This window comes from Lycium barbarum, chromosome 2 (genome assembly GCF_019175385.1).
Source record: "Lycium barbarum isolate Lr01 chromosome 2, ASM1917538v2, whole genome shotgun sequence".
Classification (NCBI taxonomy): Eukaryota; Viridiplantae; Streptophyta; class Magnoliopsida; order Solanales; family Solanaceae; genus Lycium; species Lycium barbarum.
Window position 1 is genome coordinate 113,073,884 of NC_083338.1, and position 16,880 is coordinate 113,090,763.

Sequence of the window (16,880 nt, forward strand, 5' to 3'; positions counted from 1 at the left end):
CCCAAAAATTTATTCTGCCCTAATTCTCCATCTTCCTCCTCCGCCTCCTCCACCATTCTTTTTCAACTTACAGAAGTTTTCCAAAAAATCTTATCCTTCTCCTTCTCCTTCTTCTCCTTCATTTATTGTCATTTTAAACCTTGCATTGCGGTCTAATTTTTGGAGCAATTTCTTCATCAAAAACCTTTTGTTGCTATCTAAATTAAGGTATTTTCTCTAACTCATATAATATTGTGTATTTATAGTAAATGTAGGATATCTGTTTATCTTATATATCTTGATTGTATGTATTCTTTAATTTTTTGTTTGTGTTATTTTTATCTGAACTTTAGACATGATTGTTAAAAACATTGTTATATAAAAGGTCTGATTTGTTAAGTAGCACTTTTGAAGAAATTTGTTCTTATGTAACCGTTATTTTCATGGGTTGTTATATAAAAGGTCTGATTTGTTACGTTTTTCATTATACCTTTAATGTGATATTTATAGAGCCAGAAGAGTGGAACTTAATTGATGTCTCACTGGCCCAGAAAAGTGGATACTTAAAATGTCATGATAATGCATTATTATATGGGACCTAAGTCTAAGTGGTTGGACAATTATTTTCTCTATATTTTATAGGTACTAATGTGGTCCACTATCAGTGGTTTCTAAATAAAGCGTATGGAAGTTGGCTTTATTCTAGTCAGTGCATATTTGTTCTGCTAAAATTGGAATAACAAACATTTTTTTTTTATATTAAGTTACTCCAAATAGCTTGATTTAGATTTCAATTATTTTATTTTTAGGCAGCTTCCACGGGTACCCCTACATCCTGGGCCAGAAGTGTACGATGTGTTAACACTCCAGGAGAAGCATCGATCACAGGTGTGTGGGATGGGAGCTTGAGAGGACTGACAGAATGCCTAAATCCACGCCGCGTGGATACTGAATTTTAGAAGCATGTGAGGCGTCATCCTCGCATCCTTGACTACTTTGGCATGTGTGGATTTAGAGGAGTAGTAGAGGTAGGATGTGTATCATATGATTGGGCAGTCATCACTGCACTTGTAGAGAGATGGCGTCCTGAGACGCATACCTTTCATCTGCGTACGAGTGAGGCCACTATCACATTATAAGATATTGAGATCATGTTTGGCATGGTTATAGATGGTAACCCCTTGAATGAACTTAATGCTAGAAATATAGACATTATGGGGTGGCAACATTTGATCTACGAGCTTACTGGTTGGGCACCCGGTCAGGATTGTTTTAACGGTGTTAGTAGGTTGGAAGTAAAAAAATTAATTGAATATATTAAAGGCTTATATGCCATTATAGACCAGACCCCAGAAATTGATATGCAAAGCGGGTTAGGTTATACTTGCTATGGCTCTGTGACGGCACAATATTTCCGGATAAGTCCGGTGACTTACTTAATTTAGACTATTTGCTTGACATGCGCGACCTTAGAGCAATGAGTACCCAAGCTTGGGAAGCGGCTGCATTGTCATATTTGTATACTTGTCTATGCCGCGCTTCGATGAAAAAGGCCAAGGATGTGTGTAGATTCATTTCCTTATTGCAGGTACGTGACCTTAAAAATTATATGATTTTATTTGGTTGTCTTATTTGATAGTTATAAGCTTTCTATTTTTTTTAATTTTTTAATATAGGTTTGGGCTTGGGAGCGCATTATACCGATGCAGCCACCATGCAGGGCTCTTCCGCCACACACGGCTCTTGCACGAAAGTGGACTCATCGTAAATCCCGCGAAAATAAGGCACGTGATGTGCTACCCATATGTAGGGATGTATTGGACAACCTAATAGATTTTATCATAATTATGGTTGTTAATGGCGTTTTGATATAATAGTTACGCTTATGTGTAATTTATTTATTTTATTATCATGTAATTTTATGTTCTTTCTATCATAGTTTGTGTGGCAGCCTTATTCAGAGGCCATCATTAATAGACTCCCTGAGTGGTGTCTGCGTGGCCGAGATATTTGGATGGCGCAGGTACCCCTTATTTGTGGAATCTATCGTGAGTGGCACATGGTAGACCGCGTTCTCAGACAGTTTGGAAGGAAGCAACATATTCCGGGACCATGTGTTGAGATTGATCATTTTCATTAAAAACGTGACAAGTGGTATGCTATAACAGAGGAGGATCAACAAATTTTTTTACAAACGGATTATTTTTGGGAGAATCGTCGAGAAAGGGTAATTCGGGCCGAGTATCAAACTCAAGACCCTGAGGCATTATCAGAGTACTTTTCTTGGTATCGACGTCACTCGCGCACTTTCATAGGAAATCCCGCGCATAATGTGGATAGAGGATACCAACACATGGCAGGCAGGCATGAGGCACTGGCACGTACATTACATTGCATTAGATGTTTGATCCTTTATATGTGTCATAGACCACTGTCAAATCTTATAATTTAATTTTTTTTAGGTTTTAGGACATCAAGAATCGTACAGGTTGGCTCAAGAGACTATCCAAGATCCAACCATCCCTAATGAAATGAAGGAATTAGTAGAGAAGTTTAGCCACATTAATATAGAGTTTATGGTTGCTGCCTCTCTGGGGATGATGTTGAGTTTCGCTCCAAATTATATACCACCGACGGAGTACGTTGAACCGTCTACTGTGCATGTTCCTCGTCGTCAACGTCCTAATGTACCAAGACCTGGGCGCATGGTAAAGGACGCCAAGCAAGTAACAAACGGGGTCAAGGCTGGATCACCAGTTGGTTGATAAAGATGAGGTTCGTTTTGATCAAGATATGCCCAGCTCATCAATGCCTGCAGTTGATGATGCATATTACCCAATAATGGATTTTGGTATGTCCAGCTCATCGATGTCAGCTCCCGAGGTCCAAACACCGGACGTAATGACACGTGAGGGACCTTTTCAGCCATTCGCATTGTTTGATCCTATTAGCCTCGCAGGTATGGCCCAACACTATGGTGTTCAGACAGGCACCTCTTATGGGATGACACCTAATTTTCTTGCATTCACGGGACATAGCTCTCCAATTGGGAGGAGACCGAGTTTTACCGACGTGAGTATTATAACCACTCAAATAGCTTGTATCTTATTTAATTTCATTAATTTAATGGCTACCTTATGTGTCCATATTATTTATTTTGCATAGTCTCCCATGACATTTACTGCCCAAGGTGATGGTAACGTTAGCTATCATTCTAATGCGATTCCATGTTTGGATAACACAGAAGAAGGCCCGGATGATTTTGCCTTCATGAGAGATGACGGTCCAGTTCGACCTGCACTTTGGGATCGTAAAAAACCTGAATTGGTACACTTTGGGATCGTAAAAAACCTGAATTTACCAATTCAGGTTAGTATGGTGGCAATGAATATTTTTTTTGTTTGTTGGCCCATTTTTAGGGGGTTGATAATTTTCCTTGTATTATGCAATTAGGTATGTTATTTCAGAACAAGCAGGAAATGAAAGGCGTAGTGAGACTATATTGTCTCAAAGAAAAGAAAGAGTTCATTTCTGATCAGTCCAAAGGTAAATTTTGAAGGGTTATTTGCAAGCGTCATATGTTGGGATATGAGTGGATGATCCGTTTTAGAGAAATTTCAAGTGGTAGGTGGAAGACAGGCAAAACGGTTCTCCAACACAGTTGTCTCACAGATGATTACAGGAAGGATCATTCCAATTTGAACAGTCACCTAATTGCTACTACGTTGATACCATATATTATGGTCGATCCATACATCAGTATTAAGTCAGTTCAGGAAAAAATAAAAGGGTTGCATACGTTTACTCCTGGTTATAGAAAAGCACAAAAGGGGCGTAAGAAAGCTATTGAAATGGTATTTGGAGATTTTGAAACCTCTTTCAAGACATTGCCCCGATACATGGCTGCCTTACAATATTTCAATCTGGGGACCGTTGTTGAGTGGGAGCACCAGTCAACTACAATGCAAGGTGAACACATCTTCAAGTTTCTTTTCTGGGCTTATAAACCAAGAACGATGGATTCAAAAATTGCAGGCCGGTCATCTCAATAGATGAAACTGTTAATTACTGTTGGAATTGATGCGAACAATAACATTTTTCCACTTGCATATGCTATTGTTGCACGCGAGAGCTTTGAGTCTTGGACGTGGTTCCTTGTGTTGCTGTGGAGGCATGTTGTTTGTGGGAGACAAGGAATTTGACTTATTTCTGACCGTCATCAGGGCATCTTGTAATGTGTCCAAACACATGATTGGTTACAACCACCATCCACACGCCATAGGTTTTGTGTTCGGCATTTGAAAAGAAACTTTAATAAAAAGTTCCTCAACAGTGACTTTGAGAAGCTAGTGTGGTTGGCGGCTACAGAGCACCAGAAGAAAAAGTATAAAATGAGGATGGAAAAAATCAAAAGATTGTCACCTCCAATGCATCTGTGGTTAAAAGCTCTTCCGAAGAAGAAATGGACATTGAATAAGGACAACGGTCATAGGTGGGGGGCTATAACAACGAATGTCTCTGAGTCTTACAACGCTTTATTGAAGAAAGTTCGTGGATTTCCCGTTACTGCCATGGTCCGTTATACGTTTAAAAATCTTGTTGATCGGTTTGTTGAGAGAAGCACCCTTGCTGATTTGTTGATTGCGGATAAAAAGTTTTGGCCACTCGCTATTGAAAAGATATTTGATGAATACTGGGAGAGGTCCCTAAAGCACATTGACATGAAGCAATACAATGCAGCTGAAGGGGTCTTTGAGATTCTGACATTTGCACACAAAGGTAAGAGCGGAAATATCCATAAAGTCTCTGTCGAAGGGAAAAAGTGTTCGTGTGGGAAGTGGAGAAACTACCATATGCCATGTTCACATGCCATTAAATTTTGTGATATCCGCGGAATTCAACCAAAGACCTATGTTAGCAAGTACTATAGTTGCATGTATTACAAGCAAACGTACAGTGGAAATTTTTCACCGTTGGGTGATGAGGCATATTGGCCACCTTCTCCCTTCAGTTTAATTGCAAACACTGAATACGAGCGAACTTCAGGGCGCGAAATACAACTAGAAGGAGGAATGAAATGGATATAGCTCCTGCTCACATGGCTAGAAAGTGTAGTACGTGCAAGCAAACAGGTCATAACAAGAATCGCTGTCGCGACAGAAATCAGTAGTTGTTGTTGCTTGTTGGTTCTTATGTTTTTTCCTAAGTTTTACGATCGTTGTTTCCTTATGTAATCTTTCAAGAATATATAATATGTCTTGTGCCGTTTAATAACATATGTAATTTAACATTTACTACTCAGTTAATGTGTGACATTTATTTAACTTATATTTTAGTTTTTTTTTTTTTTATGTTCGCATATATAACACATATTTAATAATTGTATGAGTTAAAATATTTGTTTGAGTTAATTATTATATGACTTGTGGCGTATGTTTGAGTTAAAAATTAAAAAATCACTAAAAAAAATTATTAAAAAAACAACCGGATATGATTTAAATCTGGCCAACATCTTAGAAACTATATTTGGAAAACGTTGGGGGGGGGGGGGGGGGGGGTAAAATATATATATTGTATAACGTAGACTGATCCACGTTATACAATATATATGACTTCGTGTATATTAGAAATGAAATGGGAAGACTAGAATGAAATGGTATGACTTCGTGTATATTATAAATGAAATGGGAAGATTAGAATGAAATGGTTTAACGTGGATCAGTCCACGTTATACTTTTAAATTTTATTTTATTTTTTATTTTTATTTTTTTGTCTGACAGGGGAAAAATAATTTGGGGGTATAACGTTGGCCCCTCCACGTTATACCCCTTTTGGTATACTGTGGAATGGAGCACCCCTTTTGATTTGTTTTATGCATTTTAGTGCCCTTTAGGCTCTGGACTCCACATTAAAAGTGTTTTATACATATGGCTTTACCTGGGGAGTATCGTGTGTATTTATTCTTGACGCACGAAAATCATTAAAAGTGTTTTATACATATGGCTTTACCTGGGGAGTATCGTGTGTATTTATTCTTGACGCACGAAAATCATTACTGCTACAATTGTAGTAATATTTTAACATGAAACTAGCTAGTGCAGCTTGCATTCTTGATTAATATGCTGGGGGTCAGCTAGACCTATTCCCGTGCTACAAATTATAAAATTGTATTATGGGAACTTGAACAGATGCTAAGCACGTCTAATTAGTGGCATATGGAGGAGAAAAACAAAATCAAGACCACATAGAGAAATCGAAAACAAAAGTTCAAGGTTAATTAATTAGATATTTAGTTTCAGATATTTAAAATTTTATCTTCATGTGTACCAGCATAACTTTCCAGCACGCACGTCGTTGCATTAATCATTCCATAGTATAGTTGTTATACGGACAAACTTCACGGATTACGACAGATAATTTTTTGATTTTATTTTTCTCGATTATTACATAAACTCTTACAGGGTAATTTTTAATATGTCTTTTAATATGATATTCTTACTAATATGGTCTAAAAGTTAGTAGGTTAAGAAGCGTAAAAAATCAAAATCAAAATCGAAAACCTTATATTCATTAAAGTATAAAGCAGATGACAATCATTTATTTTTAATATCGACATTTTTTCTTAATACAGTTTACAATATGTAGAATTATGCTATGTGACAGCTACGAATATAAACATTTGGAGAGATCTACACATTTTGGATGCTTTATAGGTGATTAGGCACTAATCACACCTAGAAAGTAATAAGTATATTTCAAATTCCTCAATGAGTAACCTTTAAGTTCACTTTACATAACAAAAAAGAAAATGAAAATGAAAATATATCTAGTTTTTGTTACCAGTCCAAGGGTACCTTACAGCTCCACCAAATTTAGCCGTTTAATACTTTTGAAAAAACATTAGCACCAGTCGAACTTTATTTATTATTTATAAAACAGACCCATATTAAATACATCAATATACAAGTAAGTAGATGGATATAATTTCCCTTTCACCAAGGTAAAAGATAGAGATAAAAAAATTTTAAAAAGCATTCAGATATCAAGAAAATTCCTCAATCCAATCAGACAAATTAGGTTTGTTTCCTTTCCATTTTGGATAATCCAATCCAATTCAGTGTTTATGATTCTATGTCTTTATTTCTTGATTTTTACATGCATTGTATTGTTAGGTAGATTTGAAGAAATCAGCTGGTTTTGATTTGGACGTTTTGCTTCCATGTGAGTGTCCCTTATTTCCAAAGATTAATTCTTGAATCATGATCTACCAGCTTTCCTCTACTTTTTTGGTTTCTTTAATTAGAAATGAACAGTCCAAATGGAGCAAAATGGATTCTTATAGCTTACTCCAACTACCTTGAGATTGAGATGTATAGCCTGTTTGGCCAAACTTTAGCGCTTTTTAAAAAAAAAAAAAAAAAAAAAATTTGGTGAGAAACCTTTTGTGTTTGGCTAATTAATCAAAAATCACTTTTGAGCAACAATTAGTGTCTGTCCAAGCTTTTAAAAAGTGTTTCTAAGTGTATTTTCTCAAAAGTGTTTTTCAAAAAAGTGGAAAAGCTGCTTTTTTTGACCTTCTGAAAAACAGCTTCAGTTACTCTCCAGAAAGACTTATTTTCTCTCAAAAGTTTCGCCAAACGACTCACTGTTTCTAAAACAAGCACTTTTTGCCTCCCAAAAGCGTGACCAACAGGCTAGTAGTTGTTATGTTGTTTCTAGGTGGAGTTAGAGTTGATATAATTGGAAAAAGACTCCAGCTTTTTTGTTATTGGTAAAAAAGTCCAGCTTTTTGAAGTTCTTTTTTTTTTTCCTGTTTTGTTTCTTTGTGGTGTTGTTGAAGTATTGGTTAGCAGATATTTAAATTGGCTCCTCAAAGGCGATCGCAGCGCCACATGGGTGGGCAGATGCAGCAGAGCAATCCGGCAGCTGCTGCTGTGTATGATCACCCAGGCAATGTGGGTCCCGCTGGTGATGCAGGTGATGCTGTCATGGCGCGATGGCTTCAGTCTGCTGGATTACAACATCTGGCCTCTCCTTTGGCTTCTTCGGGTGTCGATCACCGCCTCCTTCCTAACCTACTTATGCAGGTAAAATTTCTTATTTTTAATAATGTGTACATTTTGCTCAAATCTTGTTTTTAGAGCTTAATAAGGAACCAAGAAACTTGATTTGATTCATTGCTTTATAGTTTTAGTTTGATTTATCCTAGCTTCAATAATGCTAATCTGATATACGAAGCATGTTGTTGAAAATTGCTTCTGTTACTGCTGATTTGAATAATAAGTAGTTTAGTTGAGGAGTCTACTTTATTTAAATTTGAATTTCTATTAGGAAGTTTAGGTTTTTTGAATTATTCTGCGGATTTTCTGTTTTTAGTTCGCTACTTAAAGCCCTCTATGCTTAATAAAGTAATTGAGAGACAATTTCAGTCAATACTCTCGGCCTCTTTTTGTTGCGCCCTCTTTCAAAAAACCAACAGATGTTCTTTTGTCTTCTCTGGTCCTATTTCTCCTTCTAGTTGGTTTATCCCCCCTACTGACTACCAATGTGGTTAGAGAGAATACGATTGTAGACTATCTTTCCACATTCCTGGACACGGTGGTTTAGGTAATTTTTTAGATGTTATGTCCTTGTAAACTCCATAGGCCTTACTCGCAATGTTTGGCTACTGTCAGTCACACTGTATTGAGGAGTTCATCACAGGCATTCCTTTGCCTCTCCTTGTTCTCTTTCATTTGAACATGATCATGTGGTCTTATCATGGTATTCTTAGTTTGTGTAGATGTTTCTCATTAAATTTTTTAGTAATGGCGAAGCTTGGGGTATTGTTTTAAGGGATATGGAGAACAATCTATGGAAGAGAAGCAGAGGCTTCTCAAATTAATGAGAAATCTCAACTTTAATGGTGAATCTGCCTCCGAGCCATATACTCCAACTACGCAGAGTTCTGGGGAGATTGGAGTATCAGAAGGTTTTTATTCTCCTGACTTCAGAGGAGACATTGGGGCAGGGCTTTTGGATCTGCATTCAATGGATGATACAGAGCTCTTATCTGAGGTATGAAAATATTCTACTTTGGCACTTCTATTCTAAGAATTTACATTGTTTAAGCTTATCAGAAAGAAAAAAATAAAAAGCACATTGTTCAGCTGGGGTCTTCTGCTAGTTGTGCAGTCTTCAGCTGGATACAATCAAACACGCCTTTTCTCCTAGACCATTCCCGTTTTACCTGCCCTTACAACCCCCTCCCCCGCCAGAAAAGGAAGAGCAAGAAGGATATACGCGGTAAGGTTACTGACTATGGGTTCATTCAAATAAATAGTTGCTTCTTTCACTAAATCCTTTCCGTCCATTTTTCGGAATTCTACATAACAGTAAAATGTTACTTTGTCTAATATTTACATTAGTAATGGATATCACTTGGATTGTTATATTAAAGATGGAATCAGAGTTACATTTATGCATTCAGCAATGTGTTGTCAAAGACAAAAGTGCAGAGAGGATGGAGCAGGTAATACCAAATAAAAATAAATAGTTTGATGCTTAATTTCCAAGCATTTCTTGCCTGTTAACAGTTGTGAGAGCATGTGTTGTCACAATCAGCAAAACTTAATTACCTTCTAGAATAATGAGTCCTAAACGAACATCACTATGGATTTAGTAACCATTGTGCTTGTTAACGATTGAAGCTTTCCAGAATTTAAAGAGGTTGTGATACAGCCTTCTCTTTCTTCTATAGCCATTACTCTCTTATTCAGAATTACTTCATCATTTGCTCTATTTAGTACATTGTGGTATTATCGGGAAAGTGTAGAGCATAAGATGTGTCTATAGTTATGTCTGAGTGCATTTCTTGTTGCATTAGCTGAAACTGCCCTTACTCCTTCTCGTATAGAGGAGAGTCATTGAGTACTAATGTTTGCTTTATTTTCATTATAGCATGTTATTTCTGAACCATTTGAGCCATCACCTTTTATGCCGGCAGTAAACAATGCCTTTGACGGTGACTTTGATGCTCCTACTGGTCAGCACCAAAAAGCATCTCCTGACAAAGATGTTACAACTGGATTTCTGCCAGTTGAAAAAGACAACAATGCGAGGGAAAACAATGTGGCAAAGATTAAAGTAGTGGTATGTCAGTTCTGCGTGTGCTGTAAATTCATTCATGCCCCTCTTTCCCTATAAGTATATATGTTCTTTATTCTACAAGTCAAACTGATATAGTCTACGACCATTTTAACCACTTTACTTGTACACATTCATACCATTATTTCAATACTTCTCTTCCAAGCTCAAAAAAAAATCAATCAACTCAAATATTTTATAATTAATAATGTCAACCTAATGTATATTTTAGGAAGTAGGTAGTATCTGGTAATACTACAAAATGTTTTTTTTACCAATCCTTTTAATTTTGAGTGTTTTTCTTAACATTGCTATTGAGTTACGTAGTTTCTGGGAATATATCAGGTCTTCTCCTCTCTAAAATTCTCCAAAGCTGACAACGATGTTTGGGCAGGTGCGCAAAAGACCTTTAAACAAGAAGGAGATTGCTCGGAATGAGGACGATATTGTCACCGTATCTGACAATGATTCTCTCACTGTTCATGAACCCAAGCTTAAGGTTTATTATTTGTAGTTAAAGATTTGATGATGCTTTACACTATGTTATTTTGACCAGTGTTTTAAAAGGCGAGGGCGTAAGGCGGGGCGTTTTACGTCTGCCTCAGTGAGGCGTAAGCCCCATGGGGTTTTAATTTTTAGTATTTTATAAAATGATATAATTATAATAAATACTTTTAAATAGGTGAAATAGCGTAAAAAATTGAAGAAAACTATAAATAAGTGATATATATATATATATATATATATATATATATATATATATGCTCCACCCCCACAAAAAAACTAATTAGAACAATCTATTATATGCTACTTACAAGTACAGATGACTGCTCGTTACTTTTTTGAGATAGTAGAAGACAAGATAAATAATTGGAAAAGAATATATATTAGACATTCTAGCAATAAAAAAAGGTCTTGACTTTTAATTTAATGTTCCAGTTCCTTTTTAAAACATTTGAGTAATTACATGTTGACTTTTGAGAATTTGGGCATTATATTAAGGACTTATTTAACAAATTTCGTTTTAGTTTGAAGAAATTTTCTGGGCTTACGCTCCAACACGCCCCAACAAAAAAAACTTGCCCCAAACGCCCGGGCGTACGCCCCGAATTGCTGGGCGTACGCCTTTGGAGACTTTCGCCCCGGGGCATTTTTGGTACGCCCCGCCCCAGGGCTCGCCCCGAAAACGCCTTTTAAAACACTGATTTTGACCTTTTCATGTCTTTGAGGAACTGAGTTTTTTTCGTTATGGAAGGTGGACTTGACTGCTTATGTGGAGAAGCATGGGTTCTGTTTTGATGCCGTCCTAGATGAACATGTCACAAATGATGAGGTATTATTTCATCACACAAATGGAAATGCTAATCACAAAGACAACTTATTTATGTGCATGTCCTGAAATCATGTAAAAATGATTTGGACTACGTTTAGCTCTTTGCTTTGCAAGGGTTGGTGTTTTACCATCACTTTCCTCTAATCTCTACGTTTCTCTTTTCATTCTTCCGGTCTTTGACATGTAAAACATTTCCAGCTTAATGTGTTAGGTTCCAGTTTCCTATCATGGTTGAGCCTTATGCAATACTTTGCAGGTTTATCGGGCTACTGTGCAACCAATTATTCCTATTATCTTTCAGCGCACAAAAGCAACATGTTTTGCTTATGGCCAGACAGGTCTGTCTGTATTTCTTCACATGTTTGTTTCAGCTTTTTAATTAGGGCACTCATTTATTTTTCTGATAGTTAATATAGTGTGCTCAATTATCTCCTCGCCTTTAGATAATTGCTGCTCGATTTGTTCTCTAGTGTTTTTGTGTTTTGTATTTAAGTTTGGGAGAATTTGTTGAAGGGAAAAAGCTTGGCACATGAGATCCAAGATGGAGGAGATCTTAAAAAAGTGTGTTGAAATTTGACCAATTTCGAGTTATGTTGTGATCTCATTCATCTATTCTTGTTTGTATGGCTAGTGCAAATTTTTGAAATGCACCTTTACATTCTTGACTTGTATGGCTAAAGTGCAAGAGATATTTAGGGTCTGGTCTTGGTTGACCTGTTTGGTAAAAGGTGCTCATTAAAACAGTGGGGTGTTGAATGCACGAGGTGAAATTCTTTTAATCCTTTGGAATGTTTTTCCTTCTGGAGTTGAAGGAATAATGCTAAGCTTCCCTTCTTTAATATTTCTGCTACATTTGGATGGCGAAATTTAAAATATCAGTATGATATGTAGTCATGGGACTGTTGCAGCTCCCACTTCCTTCTTCCATGATCAGGAATGGACAACATGGTTGACACTAAGCCATTTTTTTCACTTGTTTTTTCTCTTTATGAGTGTCTATATTAGAAGTTGTGATGAGCCTATAACTATTAAATTTATAGTTCTTGTTACTGCTAGTTGGTGTCTTTTCTGTTACAGCCATGGTTACTTTCAGAATGCCAGTAGTTGTTTATCTTCAAATTCTCATATCTCCTTTTTTATATGTCAGGGAGTGGTAAGACGTATACAATGCAACCTTTGCCTCTCAGAGCTGTGGAAGATCTTGTGAGATTGTTGCATCAGCCAATTTATCGTAGTCAGAAGTTCAAGTTGTGGCTTAGTTTTTTTGAAATATATGGTGGAAAACTGTTCGATCTTCTCAGTGATAGAAAGTTAGTGCCCTTATACTATGTGGGACATCTATTTCTCGTTTCCTTCTATCCGGGATGTCAATATACAACCTTTTACTTATCAAAAAATCATGCATACGTTCGTGCGTACATGCATATATATATATATATATATATATATATATATATGTTTGTGTTTGTGTGTGACTACTGAGTAGATGTCATGCGCGATACAAATCAAAAAAACTTCAGATTCAATTTTTCTGTATTTCTTGTTGTCTATTCTAGAGCCTTCAGTACGCCGCTTTCATACAATGTGGGAGTTATGAGAATGGTGATATCTCTTTGTTTTCATACCATATGAATTAACAGAAACTAAGAGCACAATGTGCCAGAGTCTATGCACATATCGCATTTATTTTGTCTGGACTATCCAACTTGTAGATAAATGTGAAATCTTCTCATCGTTTGTTCATGAATTTATAGCTTGATTCCTCTCTTCTTCTTCTTCTTCTTCTTCTTCTTCTTCTTTTTTTTTTTTTTTTTTCATTTATCAATGTTTTACCAAATTACTGCATTACTTGTATGCAGGAAACTTTGTATGAGGGAAGATGGTCGACAACAGGTTTGCATTGTTGGACTCCAAGAATTTGAAGTTTCAGATGTGCAGATTGTGAGAGAGTATATTGAGAGGGGAAACGCTTGTAGAAGTACAGGCTCCACTGGTGCAAATGAGGAATCATCAAGATCACATGCAATATTACAGCTGGTAGTCAAGAAGCACAATGAGGTGAAGGACTCCAGGCGAACTAATGATGGAAATGATTCTAAGGGTGGCAAAGTGATCGGGAAGATCTCTTTTATTGACCTTGCTGGAAGTGAGAGAGGTGCGGACACGACTGATAATGACCGACAAACCAGGTAAGTTCTCATGGGACACACATCTGGCTGCTCGGCATTTCTTTTTAGTGTGGAAGGAATTAGAGTTGATGTCATGAAGACCATCTCTATGTTTTTTCGTTACTGCGAGCAAGGACGACATGAGCATTCAGAACTTAGAGCTATTACCTCCTCCAAATCACTTGCAGTTCTATATGCCTTGATGCTGGTATGCTGAAGTACTATATTGAAACCTACATTCTTGTTTGTTTCCAGGATTGAGGGAGCAGAAATCAACAAGAGCTTGTTGGCTCTTAAAGAGTGTATTCGTGCTCTTGACAATGACCAGATTCATATTCCATTCCGTGGGAGCAAACTTACTGAGGTGCTTCGTGACTCCTTTGTTGGTAACTCAAGAACTGTTATGATATCCTGCATTTCTCCTAATGCTGGATCATGTGAACACACACTCAATACATTAAGATATGCAGACAGGTACCGTCGCTTTTACTATAGGATTTGAATGTTTGTTTTCGCTTATCATGTATTGCAAACTATTGACAATTGCTCAATAGGGTTAAAAGTCTATCAAAAAGCGGAAACACAAAAAAAGATCAGAATGCTGGCATAACACTCCCGATGATGAAGGAACCTTCTTCTGCACCAACTCTGGTTGCTTCCACTGAAGCAGAAGATGCTATTGAACAACCTCAAGAATCAAAAGTATCAGAAGTAAGTAGAAGGGCGATGGACAGAGAAAGTAAATCTTACAATCCCTCCAGTGAACGCAGACAAACATCTAGTTTTGCTTCAAATCATACCTTCACTGCTTGGGAGGAAAGTGGAGCAAATTCGGGTGGTCCGGAGAGGGACAAGTTTGAGGTGAAGAATAGCTATCATGTTCCAGCTGGTCAGAAAATGTATTCAACACCAAACATACAAAGTTCAGCTGATACAGAAGACAAGGTTCAAAAAGTCTCTCCACCTCGGAGGAAAGTTTCTAGAGATGAGAAACCTGAAAAGCTAGGAAGCGGGTCAAGAAGAGACGTTCCAAGCTCAGACTCGTTGTCTACAAGTTACAAACAACAAAGTACAAATAGCTCTAAAATAAAAGGTATTGGAACAAGACAAAGTGAACTTAATTCACCCCCTCGTGATGACAATATCAATGAGATACTGGAGGTTAGCTTACACTCTGCCTTTGCTTTGTTACCCTTTGCATTTATTATCATTTGCTTTGTTTTTTTATTATTTCTTTCTTTTATTGTTTTTTGGTTGCTGAGGAGGGGCAGTCTTTGTTTCTCTACTTGAACAACTGTCATGAACTCTCCATTGGCATCTGCTAATTTTCTTTCTTTCTGTGTGAAGGAAGAAGAGGCCCTCATAGCTGCCCATAGAAAAGAAATTGAAGATACAATGGAGATCGTCCGCGAAGTAAGCAAAATCTCCTGTTATTCTTGTTCAATTAACATTCTGAAAATTACCCTCCTTGCAAACCCTAGGAATATTTATAGGCGCAATGTGAGGAAATTTCCTCTATTCTGTGACGTGCATGGTACTTGCCAAATGTTGGCAATTGTGTTATTTCCCTTAGTTATCTTAATTCTTGAATCTCTTTTAGTATTTACTTTAGATGCAATGGCCATTCAGCCAAGAGTTTATATGCTTTTATCTCTGAAGCAACACTAGTCATGGGTGATTCCATGCCTATAAGCATTTCAAGCAAGCATGAAATGCAATTCAACCATTTTTGGTTAAAACCCTTTCTCACCCATTTTTCTATCTTACTACACTCATCCCAAGTTTCTATGTGGTATGACTTTAGATCAGATTTGAATAAGAGGGCAGTAGAAAAATTCATCACTGTAGTACAAGTAGAAATTCATCGATTCTGTGACATTTATCTGGAAAGTGCAGACGTTCAAATTTTCATCCATCTTTACTTCTTTTCTCTGTTTGTCTAGTGATGATATTTTCAGAGGACATGGTTACATTGTTAGAACTTTTACTATATCCTCTTGAGTTTCTATTGACAAAACCAATTAAAAAAAGAAATTGTGTTTGAGATGATTAATGTACTTTGCCTTTCACTACCAGGAAATGAAACTGTTGGCTGAAGTCGATCAACCTGGTAGTCTCATCGACAATTATGTGACACAGCTGAGCTATGTGCTATCTCGCAAAGCAGCAACTCTGGTGAGCCTCCAGGCTCGTCTTGCCAGGTTCCAGCATCGACTGAAAGAGCAGGAAATACTGAGTAGAAAGAGGGTACCACGCTAGGCAACAACTCACATGGATACAGTGAGAGTGGCACCTATTTCTACCTTGTTTTTACTTGTCCCTTTTGTAATTATTTCAAGAAATGTTTTATTCCTCTTGTCCCAAAAATGTGTACCCAAACCATCAGGCAGAAGTGTCATTGAGCAAATTTACTTAAAGAGGGAAAAATGGTGGCCTCTTCTGAGCTTTTGCACAAACGAAACAACAGATGTTTTAACATTGCTTCTGTACCATGCTGCTCCTGTTAAAGTTTAAGAAGTCTCTTGCGATTGTATGGTGAAGGAGAGGTTCAGAGTTGTAAACTGGTAAGATTCAGACTAGGGCGACAGCATGGACATTAGTCTGTGTATGTTACTATGTTATCAGGAATGTATTATTCCAACTTATACTATGTTGCTCAGAGTTGTAGTGGTTGCAACTGAAAAAAGAAAAACCTTTAAATTGTTTGACAACAATGGAATTGATATACTGTGTATTGAACAGTTGTGGTTAGTGTCTGTTCCGACCTTAGCATTTACTGTTTGTTCTTATATCCAAAACTATTCGAACATTTCATTGTGTTTCGACAATCAAGCATGCTCATCAGTTTCAATTTTAACTGCTTATGATCCTTGGTTGTGTTTCAGCAAATCTTCAAGCTAGTTCATCAGTCACTTTAAGTGCTTTATGACCCTTTATAATATAACAGATAGTTCATCAGTTTCACTTACCCACTCGCTGCTAATATGCTCAATCGGTGACAATTATTCCTCACAAAAGGAACATAATCAATTGATCAAAACTCAAAGATGAGGAATCTTTGGATCTGAGGAAACTAAAAACATGAATGTTGTAGCATTTCAAAAAATAATCTCTACACCTGCCTGTTTCGACTTTTGGAGTGAGAAATGAAGTGAATTAAACTTTTTTAACTAGATAACCTGTTGGACATAGATCTAATTTCCCACTTTTTTGGATTTCTTGAAATTTCTTCTTCCCGTTCCCAGTGGTATAAAAATGCTGATAGATCTGGTTCG

The 16,880-nt window shown here is 36.9% G+C and overlaps 1 protein-coding gene across 7 annotated transcripts; it reads left to right on the forward strand.

Moving 5' to 3' along the window:
* Window positions 1-6,826: 6,826 nt before the first annotated feature.
* LOC132626793 (kinesin-like protein KIN-13A) lies at window positions 6,827-16,427 on the forward strand. 7 transcript variants are annotated; one of them, XM_060341783.1, is made up of 15 exons: window positions 6,827-7,056; window positions 7,152-7,200; window positions 7,833-8,066; window positions 8,815-9,036; window positions 9,129-9,264; window positions 9,965-10,110; window positions 10,499-10,603; window positions 11,360-11,437; window positions 11,694-11,775; window positions 12,585-12,747; window positions 13,297-13,626; window positions 13,861-14,079; window positions 14,160-14,766; window positions 14,953-15,018; window positions 15,682-16,427. In XM_060341783.1, exons 3-15 carry the CDS (start codon window positions 7,872-7,874, stop codon window positions 15,862-15,864), a joined length of 2,532 nt encoding a protein of 843 aa, XP_060197766.1. In that variant the 5' UTR covers window positions 6,827-7,056; window positions 7,152-7,200; window positions 7,833-7,871; the 3' UTR covers window positions 15,865-16,427. The 7 variants fall into 7 exon arrangements, with proteins under 7 accessions (XP_060197766.1, XP_060197769.1, XP_060197765.1 ...); XM_060341782.1 differs by having other exon boundaries at window positions 6,828-7,056; window positions 7,820-8,066; XM_060341784.1 differs by having other exon boundaries at window positions 6,828-7,056; window positions 7,156-7,200; window positions 7,820-8,066.
* Window positions 16,428-16,880: the final 453 nt, after the last annotated feature.